We start from the raw sequence: 15,681 nt of genomic DNA on the forward strand, positions 1-15,681 counted from the left end.
TTTTAAATTCAGTTTTGTATGCTAGCATTCTTTAAATGTCTGCCAGAAGTTTAATTTGAATTTCTGATCCCTGAAGGCAGCTAGACAAAATCATTCTAGTTCTTCATAAATTGCCTTCTATGATTCATTGTTAACTCATAAAACATACTCATTTCTATAGTCTCAAACAGTTAAGGTAGTTACAGCATCGGGGATATATATATATATATATATTTTTTGCACTATCTTTAAATTGTCATTTGAGAAAGAAACCAAGTATTAAGTGAAACTCCCAGTTAAGGCGTGAGCCCCGTAGCACCAAAAAAAAAAAAAAAAAAAAAAAAACCATCAGAATTTATTGTTTTTATCTCAAGGAGGGTAAGGTAGACAGACGACATAGAACCTGGAAAAAATAAAGTTTAGTTTTGACTGAATAGCCTCAAAGAGGGGCCCATAAATAGTAGAGCACTGTAGTTAAAAACTCACATGACTGTTTTAAATACTATTGATTTAAACCACTGGCTAGATTTTATGAATCAAAGTGTAATTTCTAAGCTTTGGCCATATTTCTCAATGCTAAAGCACTCTCTCTTGTGTGCCTTTAGCCGCTTTCCAGACATTCAACACAGGATTAAATGATAGTAGTTACAGTGATCAATAGGTTAAGACCAGTACAATCACTCTTGCCGCTAATGACCTCAGTAGTAATGGGCAATAAAGTGTGGGCTATAATAGCCTCTCGCTGGTACTGCATGCCCTTTGATTCCTAGTATTAGTAGGGACTAGCTACATGAAAAAGTTGGACGTTGGGAGTTAAGAGAGTAGATATGTAGGCTCTATTTCTTAACTATTTAAAACCTTAAGCTGTGCTCAGATTTTTTTTTTTTTTTTTTTTTTTTTTTTTTGTGTGTGTGTGCCCCTTTTCCCACCCATATGGTTTCTGGTCCATTTGGATATGTTTGTTAAAACCTTTCATAACCTATTTTCAAGGCGTGTTGGAGCAGAAACTGGGGAAATCTCAGTTTTATCACATTTATAAATTAAGTTCAAGCCCACTTTGGAAGCTCACAAGCGAACTGGTGTGAAAATGTGGTTTTAAACAGTAAAAGCAAAGTTGAGGCCATCAGGATATAATAGCCCACTTCTGGTTATTCAAAGACCCTATCACCAGGCAGGAGGATTACTCAGGCTCCTTGCCTCTTACCCTCCTTTGGCTGTGCCTGCTGCTTTAGCATTTTATTACTCATCAGCACCTCCATCAAAATGTCCAAAGGGAAAAAGAAGAGGAGACTCAAGTTCATTTTACTGTTCAGTAACATGACTGCAAACATTGAATAAATAACCCTGGGAAAAGCACATTTAACTATTGGCCATATGCAAGGGTTGCAAAATTACCTGTATATGCCAGTCCTTTTTTTTTTTTTTTTTTTTGTAACTTTTAAAATCGATTTTATTGAAGTATAATCTACATACAAGAAAAGGCACTCAGTTTAAGTGTACAGTTTGGAAGAATTTGGGCTGTTGTGTACACTTGTGTGACTACCACCACTGTCAAGATAGACAGCATTTCCATCACCCCCAAAGTTCTCTTGTTCCCCTCTGAAATCTAGGCTTTCCGTCGTTCTTTCAACGTTTGTGACCAAGAGATCACTGGTATGATGACTTCTGTTATTACACTGTTAATTTCGTGTTCATCACCAGTTTGGATCTTACACCACCCTATTCCTGTCTGTTTTCCTGTTCATCACCATCAGAAATTTGGCTCAAGAATATTTATATTGTACGTCATCCAAGAAACGCAGAGGAAAAAAGAAACCTTAAACATGGTTCTTTTGTTTGCTTAATCAAACCTCCCTGTATGATGATGCAACTCTCAAGGAAAAGTAAACTCTTTTGTGATATGTTGGCCTTAGCAGCTCAAAAGATAGTGACTGGCACCCAATACATTTTGAAAAATTCAAAAACTTTCTTGTGTGTTGAAGACAAAGTAGACTAATTGGAATTAATTTATAGGTGGTTAGATGTCTTGATAGTGCCTTCTTGTGTTTGCCCTAGACTGAAGGCAAGTTCACCGTTCTAATCATTGGTGATATTTTCGTGCTGTGAAGTATCTTTTTAAAAGGATAATTTATCCATTCATATACATCTGTCCCTTTTTGCATATAAAAATATTCAGACATGCCCATCTGTTTTAAATTACAGTGTATCTACATCTACACTTAAAAGGCCACTGCAATAGGAAGAATTCGTTGATGACCTTCCAGAGTTAGGTTAATGAAATTTTTCAAATGTTCTAGCCGGTGTCTTCCAAACAATGCGAAACTTGCATGTAAACATCCCCCCCCCCCGCCACACACACACACACACACACACACACACACAAAACATGCCCACAACAACAGTAGAGGATGTTCACTGTACATGAATCTGACCTTCAGGAACCATTTTTAGTTCATCAAAATTAGTGATGCTGAGAAATCGGGACATCAGTGCATAATGACTGTGAAATTAGGAATGAGAGCTCGCTATGCAAATGACAGGACAAATCATGTGAAAAAGTCAAGATAAACTGCATATTAAGACATTATGTTACATAAAATTAATACTGCATTTCTCCCTTTTGCTTACTGCTCCCCTGAAAGATTTTTTAATTCTTTTATCTTCTGATCAGCTATTGTCTGCCAGATTTTTTTTTTTTAAGTGGCACACAGGCAAAGTGCAAAACATGTTATTACCTTTTATTGTAATACATGAGATGACAGGAGATCCTTTTTAACAAAGTATATCCTTTACTGCTTCTAGCTTCTTGCTGTCACATGTTTGATTAGAAACCAAAGAAAAGTAAGATGCTTAAATATTACTGTTAGAAGACATACAGGTTTTGTCTTTTCTTTCATTGTTTTTTTTTTTTTCTTTCCTTATCTTTTTATTTGGGGGGGGGCGATTTTTCATGAAATAGTCTTCTTGTGTTACGGGGACTGACAAAATGGTTCTCATGTAGTCTGCAAATTAAACACAAGTGCAGTGATTATTTTGAATAGCTAAATTACATTCTAGAAAGCTTGCAGAATTCATAGCATTGTCATTAGGTATCCGCTTGAATACAATTTGTGTAACCTTGGCCAAGACAGCCTGTCATTTTAATGTCAGTGTTTTATCTGAACAAGACATCATCCTTTCAGATACAGTGTGCAGGTTCCTTGCAAAGATGCCCGTGCAGAAACGTGTTAACAGTTGCAAATATGAAATGCTATCAAGTTCATCACTGTAGCTGTTTGTCACCGAAATGTCATGGAAAGCAGCTTTTAATGGTATCACACGTAATATGAAAGAATGGAGACATCTGTGTGCCGAGTGAATCAGGAAGGGTAAAAGGCATCATAGGAAAGGTCTGCGTTGAAGTCCGCGAGGTGCACCCAGGGTTCAGGCACCCACAAGACTGAACATTCGTTGATTGTTCTTAAAACTCACAGTCCCCAGGGGAAGGGGATCATAGTAGCTCCTGCCAAGAACGTACTGGTTCCCCTCTGCCTTGTTCCCTAAAACAAAATTCAAGTTTGCATTAAACTTTTCCCAGAGATAATTGCCACCGAAGATTCATTCTTCATCTGAAACCGAGGTGGTTCTAACCTGCCTCCAGATGGCATCTGTTAAGTCTCTACTCCTCGTCTGTTTGCAAGACAAGGCTGTCTGCACACCTTGTCAGTGCCACGAGGTCTTCTCTTGTTTTTCTTGATTTCACATCAACTCCATAATAGATGAAATAGGATTTGTTGCTGCATCCCCTCCAGATAAATACACTGTGCGTGGGAAACCGGTCAGTTCTTGGAGCAGGCTCCTGACAGTCTGCTGCTGACCCCGGAAGGCTGAGTGCTGCGTGCGTGCAATTTCCTGGCTTCCTATTTATCCTTCATTAACGTTCTAGGTTCCCGTGTCAGTGGCTATGATGACACCTCAAGTTATCACTCCCCAGCAAATGCAGCAGATCCTCCAGCAACAAGTGCTGAGCCCTCAGCAGCTCCAGGTCCTCCTCCAGCAACAGCAGGCCCTCATGCTCCAACAGGTAACCGTCCATCCTCCTCCTCCCAGGGCCTGGGACTCCATTCACAGTTCCCTGCACCTGATCAGCTCCTTCCCCCATTGAAGAAAAAGCAGAGCAAGGTGGCCAGAGCAGGACACAGATGGGGCCCCTGACTAATCGATTTTATTTGCATCCTAGGAAGGGGGGGGGGGAATCCCTGCCCAAGCAACTAGGGTTTGGGCTTGGAGAGGACCCGATGGACTGCGATTAGGGCTGTAATTGGACTTGGTAGAAATAAGATCTTTTAGGCTTATGTGGCTTTACGCTCTTTTATTTGGTAAGCCCAGAGGCTTCTAAATGGTGTGAATCAAAGCAAAATGGGGAGCACATTAGGAGCAGGTTTAAATGTGACAGCTCTTGAAGTCCCCATTTCAACTCAGAGGCTCATAGAATTTTTCTTTTAAACATAAAGAGACCTTCCAGAGTTGGTTACCTTTAAGGTGCAGAGTTCACTTTACTTCTTTCATGTATGCTGATGCTGAAATGAACTTTTGGCTGCCATTGTGCCATAGGGACCTAACATTCAGACTTCACGGACACCTGAACCAAAGAGATGAGATTCAGAACTAGAGTGACGGAAGTGCTGGGGTGAGATGGTGGGGGACAGGAGGCAGAGCGAGCTACCCACGCTGTCGATGCAGATACTGCACACCCCGCCACACCACCCGGCCCCATCATTCAGAAAGCATGCGCACTTTTCACAGTAGAGATTCACCAGACTCTCTCAGCAAGGGCACTCGGGCTTTGTTGTACAATCAAAGGTCATTCCTTGCCTTATTTTAATTAGTTTGTGTAGAAAATGGTATGTTTTTCATCAGTTCATTTTGGAGATTACTTTTCAAACAATAATGCCAAGAATAGTCAGCGTGCACTGAAATTTATTGTCGAGTTTCAAACTAAAGGTCAGGCCATTACAGATAAAAGGATGCTATTTTTCAAATCACAGTTGTGTATGGCACCGAAAGGGACAGTGGGTTGGCGCTCCCCTCTGTTACTTACCGTCCTCTCTTTCCTTTGTAGCAGCAGCTTCAAGAGTTTTATAAAAAACAACAGGAACAGTTGCAGCTTCAACTTTTACAACAACAACATGCTGGAAAACAGCCTAAAGAGGTACCGACAATACATATTTTACTTTCAAACCACAGATCCCAGAGGACTATCTAGTGGCTATTAAACTGTCATTCATCTCTTAAATGATTGCACAACTGAGCTATCGGTTCACAGCTTTCAGACCAAGAGTTATCGTCTTGTTTTCTCTGAGATCTGTCCGGGTTCCGTTTGCTTGCTGCCACACATTTGCTGTCACCGCTGCAGGTGTACCGCCTGTGAGCACCAGGAGGTGGACTGGGCTGATGGGCCGAACCCGCGGGATGGGCCACTCCCCACCCCACCCCCGCCCCGCCCCAGGCTGACATTGCTGGGGGCCGAGATGTACCTGGGGGCAGCACAGTTTCACCTAGAGGCATCCCATGAGATTCTTCTCCAGCTCAGACAGCTTGGGTGTGTGGGGATAGCCCTTTCCTTTCTAAGAAGCATCTCTTGTGAGATCAGACAACAGAAAAGTTATACCAAGAGTAAACGCTCCTGTCTCCTTTTAACTACTTCTCTCAAGTTATAAATGAATAGTCATTGCTCGAGATAGATAGGGGTGGTGAGATGGTGCGGCTTACGGGACAACTCCTCTGAACTTGGGCGACTTGTGTTTTTCCCTGACACAGACCATGGCATCACAGCAGCTTCCATGTGCACAGCACTTTGTAAGAGCACACGGTTCCTGGACTGCCGACCTCCGCCCCACCCCCCCACCACCACCAGTTAGGTGACAGTGTTTGCTCCCCGAGTGACAAGGCCTTCCCCAGGAGAGTTTCCCCCATCTCCCTTTCTACACGATTCCATGCTGGTGAGGACCAGTCAGTTGGGGGAGTGTCCGTGTGCACCTTGTGCCATCTCTGCTCATTTCGGAGGTACCCAGTGGCACTTCCCTCCTCACGTTTTTACAGCGGACTGGGATGCTTTCCGTTTCACTCTTCTCCTAGTTTGAAAAACAGCTCCCAGGCCACTTGAACGACCTCTTCCCCAGCCTTCAGCGGGCGACCACTCGCATTAGTTTGGAAGGAGCCTTGCTGGGTGACTGTCCCCGTCCCCGCCTGTCACTCACGTGAGCGGGGATGGCAGGCAGCGCTCATTTTCCATGCTGGGAACGGCCCAACATTTTCCTTTTGCCGGCTCCTCCCTCAACATAAATTGGGTACTTTATCCATGCCTTGCCAAGTTTTCACCCCAGAGTCCCGTCTAGCAGCCTGGATGGAAACCCCTGCAGAGCAGGGGCAGTTTTGGGGTGAAGGGGAGGAGGTGCTTTAATGAAAATGCTGACACAACCCTTAAGTACAGTGGCGCGCTACCGGGTGCTGCTATAATAAAAAAAGGGAACAGATTAAAAAGTGTCTAAAATGTAAATCTAAAGGACTAACAGTAATTAAAATGGAAATGGCACAGGGAGGGAAGGCATGTAATTGTGAGATATCACTGTGCAGAAGGCTCTCAGCTTTGTTTTGCTGGCTGTTTTTCTAATTCAGTAGGGCTTACTCATCAGTGGCAGTTCAATGCGCGTTAATGACTCTGGGATTGCAGGCATCACTCTGGACAAAGAAATGATTATTGTGCGGTCAAAAGAAGTTCAAAGACAAGAAGGGAATTTCAGTTTTTTTCCTTAGAGATCCACATTCAAGAGCATATAAATTAAGCCAAATGTTAAAAACCACAGTCTGAAAGCTGACTTCAAAGTCACAACTCTCTAATTAATGAACTGCGAGCTTCAGTTTGGACAAGTTGTGGTTTGATGCGCCCATAAATCAACATGACAGGCCCGTTTCACAGCCTCAGACAGTGCTTGTCATTGAGTCACATCAGATGTAAACACAGCAGAAAAAAGAAGGGATATGAAGGAGGTGCAATTGATCAACAGAATTGGTAAAAACCCACTTTTGAAGCACATTATGCATGATCACAGGAAATGGTTACAGCCTCAAGAGGTTTCCCCTTCTGCTGTTGCTTTTTTGAATCAGATTTCTAACAGCCTTCAAAAGGGAGAATAAGAATTATGGAGTTTCTCCCCTGTGGCTCCCAGGCAATAACCCCCTGTTGTTATTTTGTGCTTCTTTCTTTTCAAAGGCATCAAAATTTAGTTTTTTAAAGATCTTTAACTCTATATTTGAAGACAAACAAAAAAGGGCTGCCACTGTCATTCTTATCAGTTACCAGGGATTGTGTTTTTTCTTTCTGTTGCCACTTCTTATTAACCTCTTATTTGGTCTGTTAGACAGAGTTTGGAATGCATGTCTGCACGCTGAGAGCACATGAAAGTTCAGATGAGCTCAGAGGGCAGATAAAGAAATGTGAAGGGGAAAGTTACATGGCAGAAGGAAGGATGAAAGTTAACTCTCCCAAATTGCTGCTGTCAGAAAGGGGGCATCTTGGCACACAAAGATGATGGTGGTGCCTGAGTTTGGGAAGGGAGCACTTTGTATCTGAACAAGAAGAAGGTGAGACATTATAGTAGCATTTTAGCACCTCCAGGACACGAGGTTTGCTGTGGCCGCATTTTGTCATCCACGTCCAAGGCTAAGGTGATGCAAGGTGTAGGTTGCTTTAACATCCCGAGGGGTAGGCAGACGAGCGGGCAGGTCTCCTTGGATGCGACTGTATGTTCACTGCGCCGGTGGATTTGGCCGAGAGCTTTTGTAACAGTGATTAAGAGATCCTTGTTTTCCTGAGGTGTAAGGGGCGGGGGGTGGGGGGGGTGGGGGTGGTCAGCTCCTGAAATTATCATGCAGGTGGTGGTCCTTTTGTGCCACGATGAAGTAGAGTCACATGGTAGCAATTTCACAATGTGGACTGGTGGTTCTGATTTTAACAAGGTTTGAACTTGGATGATGACAGATGGAACAAGTGTATTAATGTGCTGAATCCCTAGTCATTAGTGGCTCATAATTTTGAATCATCAGCCCCCACCCCACCCCTCCTGCCACCACTGCCACCTTTCTCCCTCTTTAGATTACCCCTGCAGTGAGACACTTGATCCCTAGCCAGAACAATGTACCTTCACTCAACTTTTTTCCAGAGTTGCCTCGAGATGTTTCCTTGAGAAAGTTAGGCTCTCCATCCAGTTGGCCCTAAGACCTTCTTAGGAGGTAGAGCTTCTGTAGCCCCATACAGCTATTGAAGTGACTGCTTGTTAATATTTGACAGAATGGGTGTGGAAAATTGAAGGCAGAATTAATTTTCAGTCAAGCTACCAAAAAAAAAAAAAAAAGATCCCATCCTGTGCGGGTGAGGTAGGCTAAGTTGATTGTTTTAAAAGGGCCGTTTGTCCAGGCAGTTATGACAGTTTATGTTAGGCAGCAGGGAGGAGCCGAAGAAAGGAAAACAGACCTTTGACTGCAGCTCTAGGGAGGGGATCTGAAATGCAAGGTTTATCAGGGCATTTTAGCATTTTAACACTGACTACTGACCTGTCCAGGGGACTGCTCGGAGACCTTTTTTGTATGCATTCAATTGTGAGAAGTAAACAAACGGGCTCGTATCCTGTGTTTGGTAACTGGGTGGGGAACACAGTTTGGCAACCAGTGTTGCTTTTAAATTCTTTCTTTGGACAATGGGCCTTGTATACTTTTATATCCTGGCTTTTCAAACGTGGACAGCTTTCATGAGCTTTTCCTAGGGATGGCCAGAGAGACAACAGAAAAGCCATCAGTCATTTTATATAAATACAAAATTTTTTAAACATTTCATTTACAGTAAGACAGGAAACACCCTCCCCAAACTCGGGCGCCCCCTTTCCATTCTTTTCTACTTCACGAAGCGCTGGTTCCCCCATCTTTCATTGTATCCATGTTTTTTCTTCTCTTCCTTCCTTCTGTTTTTTTTTTAAGTGTCATGAATTAATATCTGTTGAAGAAATGAAAAAATCATTTTGACATGAATATAACTATCATTGGGTTTTACATTAATGTGATAACATGGGAAGGGGTGAAAACAATTGGATCATTTTATGCATGCTGTTCTTAAAATGAAAACACTGGCTTTTCATTTAAATTTATTTAAATTTTTGTTGTTAGTGGTATAGAATTTGTTTTTTGGAGTGAAACTCAATTAACTTTCTCAGTGGCATGGTAGTAAGTCTGAAATTGGTTGCTAATAGGAGAATGATGGTTTTTACTGTAAAATAAACTGCTCGGAGACCGAAAGGAAACCACCATTTTTCTCTTCCTTTGAACTTGGCATCAGAAGGTCTTGATACACATACCATTTTATGGATATATCAGATAAAGGTCATGTGTTAGGTTAAGTGAATGCAGTTGTTTGTAAAGTATAGTTATTAGAAGCTCTGAAAGGGTTGTATAGTCCCTCTTAGTTACAGAAGTCTTCCTGATATTTTGAGTGATACTCAGAATTGGGAAAATGGATCTTGTTGTGTTTTTTTTGTTTTTGTTTTTTTTCCTTAAAGGGTCTTTTTTTTTTTTTTTTTTTGGCTACAGTTTGGGAAGGGTTAATTTTCCTTTCATAATTGTTAGCCATAATGTGGCTAAGACCTCCACCTCGATTTGATTCCTAGCAGATTAAGGATATTAGATAATTTCCTTCTATTTATTGTACTACTGCACTGTATTATCTTTCTATCACTCAGATAATTACTGAGGAAATCTACATTAATTTTTTTTGGCTAGAGCGAGGCCTGCTAAACACAGGAATGATGTATTGATGTTTTACACAACAAAAGTTTTCCTCCTGTCATTGTCCAATCAACAAAAAGATATTTATCATACCGTAAAGCCCCTTCTTTTCAAGAACAAAGCGGGTGGGGAAGCAGGACAGGCCAGCGGACCTGGGGGTTTCTGAAACTAAAGCCAAGTTAAGGCATCTGAAGCTTAAAGTGTCCTTCATATTAAACACTCACAGTCGAGTACGATGTTGTTTGCTAAATTATGAATGTGTGTAATTAAAATCTAGTGGCTGTTTCTATGAAAGATTTACAATGTTATTTCATCGTTTGTCATGGCTAATTAACAATATTAGATGAAGTTTTTCTTCTTCAAAGGTCTGATTTTTTCTCATTTATTTATGTCAGGAGTGATAAACAGAGTAGTTAAAAGCTCCCGGTGCAGGCAAGAGGAAGGCAGCTTATTCTTCTATACTCTCAGAGGTCCAGGGTTCAAATCCCTCCAGACCAGAATGGTGCATTCCTTCTCTGTAGCATGAATAATTAAACATTTCAAAGTCTGGAAGTTCACATCTCGACTATAAACACTCAGGCCTTTCAAACTGTAGGAAAAGCGGACTTGATCAACGAGTTATTTTTTTCTGTGCCCCTGGCAGCCGAGAGGGAACATCCAGCCACCACCCTCCCCCACTCCCCACCCATTCTCTTCAGACGTGTGATGTCCTGTCCCTTTCGCACCAGCCCCAACACTGAGCCCTCCCTAGACCCCAGCAGCCATCGTTGATGTTTGACGATGACGGCGTGTTTTGAAACATCCATACTCTGAGCCTTCCTCAGGACGTGGCCATCTCATTTTCCTCTCCCTGATTTCTTACAGCAGCAGCAGGTGGCTACCCAGCAGTTGGCTTTTCAGCAGCAGCTCCTCCAGATGCAGCAGCTACAGCAGCAGCACCTCTTATCTCTACAGCGCCAAGGCCTTCTTACAATTCAGCCAGGGCAGCCTGCCCTTCCCCTCCAGCCCCTTGCTCAAGGTAAGCACCCATTACACAGCAGGTGGGCACCACTCTGCGGAGACGTTGGGTCAGAGGTGGCGGGCTGTCGGGTGGTCGACTCCAGCTCATCAGTAAGGACATGGTCCATCTAAAACCAGCATATACAGACTTCAGAGAGAAGATTGGTTGAGGTCCTAAGGATGGACCTTTGTAGAAGATAAAGGACTTGCTTGTTGATGCCAAAATGAAGACGAGGAGTGGTGTGATGCTGAGCAGTAGCAGAGGAATCCCACTGTTGCACATTCTTAGAGTAGGAGAAGGCAATGCTACTTTGATTTACAGAGCATTTTAATCCAATCAGGCACTGTCAGTTTGGAATCACAGATGAATTTTCCTGAAGGCTTGTTTAGCCTTGTTTAGCCACTGTAAGTTATATTTTCCGTCATTGTAATTCATTCTGTTTTAAAGCTTAGTGATGCTTTTTAAATGCCACTTCCTAAGTTCTAGGGATAAATTCAGGGTTTATTCTGTATGTTAGGATTAATCTCTTTTGTTAGGTTTTCTTGTTTGCATTCATCTGTTGATTTTTTTTTTAGCAAGTTCTGCACTCATCCGAACAGGTAGTATTTCTCCCTCTTGTTCTTCAAAAACTAGAGTTCCTTGCAAAGGAACAAGATATCACGGATTTAAAAATTTCTTTCGAAAGGCCATTGACTTGTTATTACAGTGGGTGTTGGACATCAGAAACAAATGAGGATTCTAGCCATTTTAGGACATCCTCATGGTTGAAACAACTCTTTGCCATGTGTGATGTGAACGCACATGAGATTATTCAGAACCAGAACACAGGGAAGTATGAAAGGAAAGCAGAAAGAGTCATGACATGTTTGGCAATACAGTCCCCCCCCACATCCTATACACAGTTCACACATTTCAGTCACCTCCTCAAGGCGTCTGGTCTTGGCAGTTGTAGTAGTCTTGGATGTACACGTATGGGCCTTAAAGTCTGATAGCTAAGGTCTTTGGTGTCTTGGATTCAGTTGCCTTCTGAAGAGGGTTGAAAATGTGGCACCACCTTCACCCTTCGTGGTGAGTAAGACATTCTCATCTGTTCAGCAACTTTTGGTGTCAAGTGGAACCAGTGAGGCATGTCTCCATTCGAATCTTCTCTCTTGAGTCAACCACACCCAACTTGTATCTCTTCCGGGGTTTTCTGTTTTTGTTTATGTTTCCAGTGTTCAAACTGGGGCTTTCTCCTCTAATGTCCCTCCTCCTCTTTTTGCCTTTACTGCTCAACCACTGGATCCATAATCAGCATCTCTGTGGCTGTCAAAATAGAAGATTTGGTAACAGAGCAGTACGAGGGGAGAAGAAAGGACACATCGGCTAATGTATTTTTTTGTGCTTGCAAAATGTCCTAACGTGCATTAATTACACCTTCAGGTTTATTGTTGGAAACATCGCAGGCTGTTCTGACACACCCACTGGACTTGGGCTTCAACCTCTCATCTTTTCCCACTGCTCCTATACTATTAAGTTTGCTCACTAAGGTTCATTGTTATAGTACATCAGTTAAGCTGTCCAAAAGAGGGCAATTGGGCAGTGACAAGACAAGCTCATGTGTAATGTGAAAGAAATGAATGTGGTGATGCATGAAGTGTAATCTCTGCAGTAACATATCAGAGACACCAGTAGGTAATTCACTAGTCATGGCATTGATTGATATGCTTAGCAATCTGCTATAACTATTAGCCCCTGCGACATTAAGAGGAAGCATATTTAACATCTAAGGGATGCCCTTAGGTGTGCCCAAGATACATAAATGTAAATATACAGTATTTCGGGAGTCAGGTTGTGGCAGTGGAGTGAGCTACCTGCGTCGATGCCATCTTTTGCAGAATCCAGAGGTTGGTTCTTTCTCTCCTTTCCCCTCGCCCAAAGTGGCTTGAGAATTCAGTCGTGTTGGACTACAACACAATTTTTTTTTATCAGAGACATGATGGCTTAAAACTGATGTCATTATGAGGTTTAAATCAACTTTCTGCTTGCTTGAACATGGTCACCTGGGTATGGATGTACAAGGACAAAAAGAGGTTGATCAACTCTGTTTGTCTTTGAGCCAGTGATACCTGGGGTTGTAAAATTGAGTTCCATGAGCAGTAATCTGTCAACTGTCCCCACAACATACATTTTTTAAGCCAGTGTCTGCATTTTCTTTTATAATGAAGGGGTCGGTTGTCCTGGAAAAAGAAATGTAGCAAGGCACAGGGGTTATGTGTTACAAATGCCGGTAATGGCCACTTTGTGATACGGTCATCACGATTCTTTTACATACCTGCTCCGGGCCTTGGCGAAGTCACCTTAAACGTGTATAAATATGAAAGTATGAATAGATAGAAAGTAATATTGTGAGGCCTTCTTTTTTTCCCTTCCTGAAGGTTTTATGGTATGAAGTAGGAGGGACGTTTTTTGTTGTTTGTAAGAGGATTGTAGGGCCTTCTCTGTTTTGCATAATTAGCACATACACTTTTCCCCCTGGTCTCTCGAAGCATCTGAGCCCCTGATATTCAGTAGCATTCTGACTTCTTAATTTTGAGGATACGAACTATAGAGATTACATGCTGGAGATGTATTCCTCTTAATGAATTTGTTTAAGCTGGTACTGTTATTCCTGTCTACCATATTGGAGGAAATGCGTGATGCTTTTTGGAAAGTTGATTATCGTATTTAGTCTGATGAGTGACTAGCCTGCCTTTTATCTGTCTTAATTCTATCACGAGATCATGGCTGTCAAATAATAGCATCCTCCGGTAGATAGTATGCCTCGAAGTAATAGTTTAACATCACTAACAAGGTGTAGCATTGATGGAGAGTGATTTGACTGCTCCCTGGAAGTCTGATGAGAATGTCCTTAAATGTAATTATCACAGTGAAATTTGACCCAAAAGTACACCTGTTTGTCAGTGAGTTACTGTTTTATTTACTGTTTCCCCTTGTGAGTGATGGATTTGCCAGCCCACTGGAATAAAAGGAGAGCAGAGGAACACTAACTAATGTACTCTGTCGGTGTAACAAGTGTAGCAGCACATTTGCCTTTGTCTTTATTTGCTGGATAAACAGCTTACAAATTTTAAAACCTCCAAAGTTAACGCTTTTCTTGGAGGGAAAGTGTTAACACAGTTGTTAGAAACAGTGTTCTTCCATTTTTTTTCACTTCCCATGCAGCTGACCCAGAAATCAATTAGTTTGAGTTGAAAAATAGGCAGCTTGTTCTTTTCATGTGTATTTACTCCCCAGAAAATAAAAATAGGTGTTGACTTGTGTGGCTTTATATCAATATGCTATCATCAACAGACAAGCCTATTCACTATTGTTTCAATTGAGTAAACAGTGGTCGGAGGGTCAGCCATATTCACAGGTAATTGTTGGTGTGCGGACATTGGTGGCAGGCCTGTTAGCTACAAACACATCCCACATGTCACTTCGGAAGGTGTTTGAAAATAATAGCTCAGATGCAGCAGGACCGGACACGGGATTGTAGAGTGACCTTTCCCTTTGTTTAATTTGCCTCTGAGGCTTAATTTCAGGGGACAAGTAATAATTGAATATGCCTAATAACTAAATGCTCATTTGGGACAAAATCCATCAAAATATAATTGGCATTTGATTTTTATGAAGGAAGAAGAAAACCGACTTGGCTGTCGAGGATGCGTTCTAAGAATATCTGACCACTTAATGCATCATTTGAAGCCTCCTTTTATAATATATATTAATTGCAAATACTTGAGCATTTGAACATTTTCGTGGAGAACCGTTAGGAGAGACCAACTGTTTTTGTTAACGCTCCTCTCAGAAAGGCGGGGAAGGTTATTGGTCTGCTGTGCAATAATTTACTCCTCTTTGATATGCAAACGATCCACGGTGAATATAAAAAAATCCTATCAGACTCATTTCACAGTTCTTAACCACTCGGATTCTCTGGAGTCCATCGCCTCATTAGACCAGTGCTCTCCAATGCTAGCATAATTAAAATCTTTAACAGTTTAGCAAAGTAAAGATGTTTGGCTGATCACGTTGAGATGATTATCTATCCATTGTATTCTAAATGACAAAAATAAATTAAATTTAGACCTTGGCATTTTTTATTATGTGTTTCAAATGAATATAATGCACACAGCCTTCTTTTTTAATTCAATAGCTTAGGTTTGGTAAGAAACACGCCTGTTTCGGGTGCTGCTATAGAGTCAGAAAATGGCAGGCTTTCTAGGATAGCTGTGTTACAGTTGATTGAAACAATGAACTGCAATCCAGACATCCACTTCTAATGTGGAATTGCCTTATGCCGTACAAGGTTGATGATTTCTTCTCACTGTCCTTTTGAAGGAACGGCTGTTGTTGTTTATTGTTGTTAGCTACCATTTAGAATCTTCTTCTTCTGCACATGCATGCACCAGCAGATGCATTGAGGTAGGATCTGGAAAGGGTGGGCTGTAGAGGCATGCCTGCCTCTAAAATAAAGGTTATGAGGCCATAGTAGTGAGATTGACATACTGATTGTATCTCCTCTTGGGGAAAATACAGATTTGACCCTTCCTCCTTAAGATTCCTGTCCATTTTGACCCCCTTAAGAAACAAGAGAACTTGATTACTCCAAATTTATTTTACGTTTGCATTTTATTCTGCAATGGTTCATTAGCATTGATCTAAGAAATGACAGTAATAATAGTGTTACTTGTTAAAAAAAAAAAGTTACACAGTTTCTCAGTAGACACATCCATCAATTAAGCATGTGGTACTAGAAACCAAAATTAATGAGGAAGATAGGTGTGTTAATGAAATAATCATAGTATAATCAATTTGAATGTTAAAAGTTGAAAAGCATTTCAGGAAGACGATATGAATTCATAATT

At 41.5% G+C, this 15,681-nt stretch overlaps 1 protein-coding gene across 16 annotated transcripts in view; it reads left to right on the forward strand.

Annotated features, from left to right (window-relative positions):
- Positions 1-15,681, forward strand: part of FOXP1 (forkhead box P1) — a 375,747-nt gene that overhangs the window by 277,324 nt on the left and 82,742 nt on the right. For 12 of the 16 annotated variants that reach the window (XM_072785383.1, XM_072785396.1, XM_072785390.1 and 9 more), the window contains 3 exons: positions 3,905-4,042; positions 5,081-5,170; positions 10,657-10,810. In XM_072785383.1, coding sequence (XP_072641484.1) covers positions 3,905-4,042; positions 5,081-5,170; positions 10,657-10,810 — 382 coding nt within the window. The remainder of the gene's footprint in view (positions 1-3,904; positions 4,043-5,080; positions 5,171-10,656; positions 10,811-15,681) is intronic. The other 4 variants (XM_072785389.1, XM_072785397.1, XM_072785386.1 and 1 more) reach the window with 1 other exon arrangement.

This window comes from Canis lupus, chromosome 19, assembly GCF_048164855.1.
Source record: "Canis lupus baileyi chromosome 19, mCanLup2.hap1, whole genome shotgun sequence".
NCBI classification, from domain to species: Eukaryota; Metazoa; Chordata; class Mammalia; order Carnivora; family Canidae; genus Canis; species Canis lupus.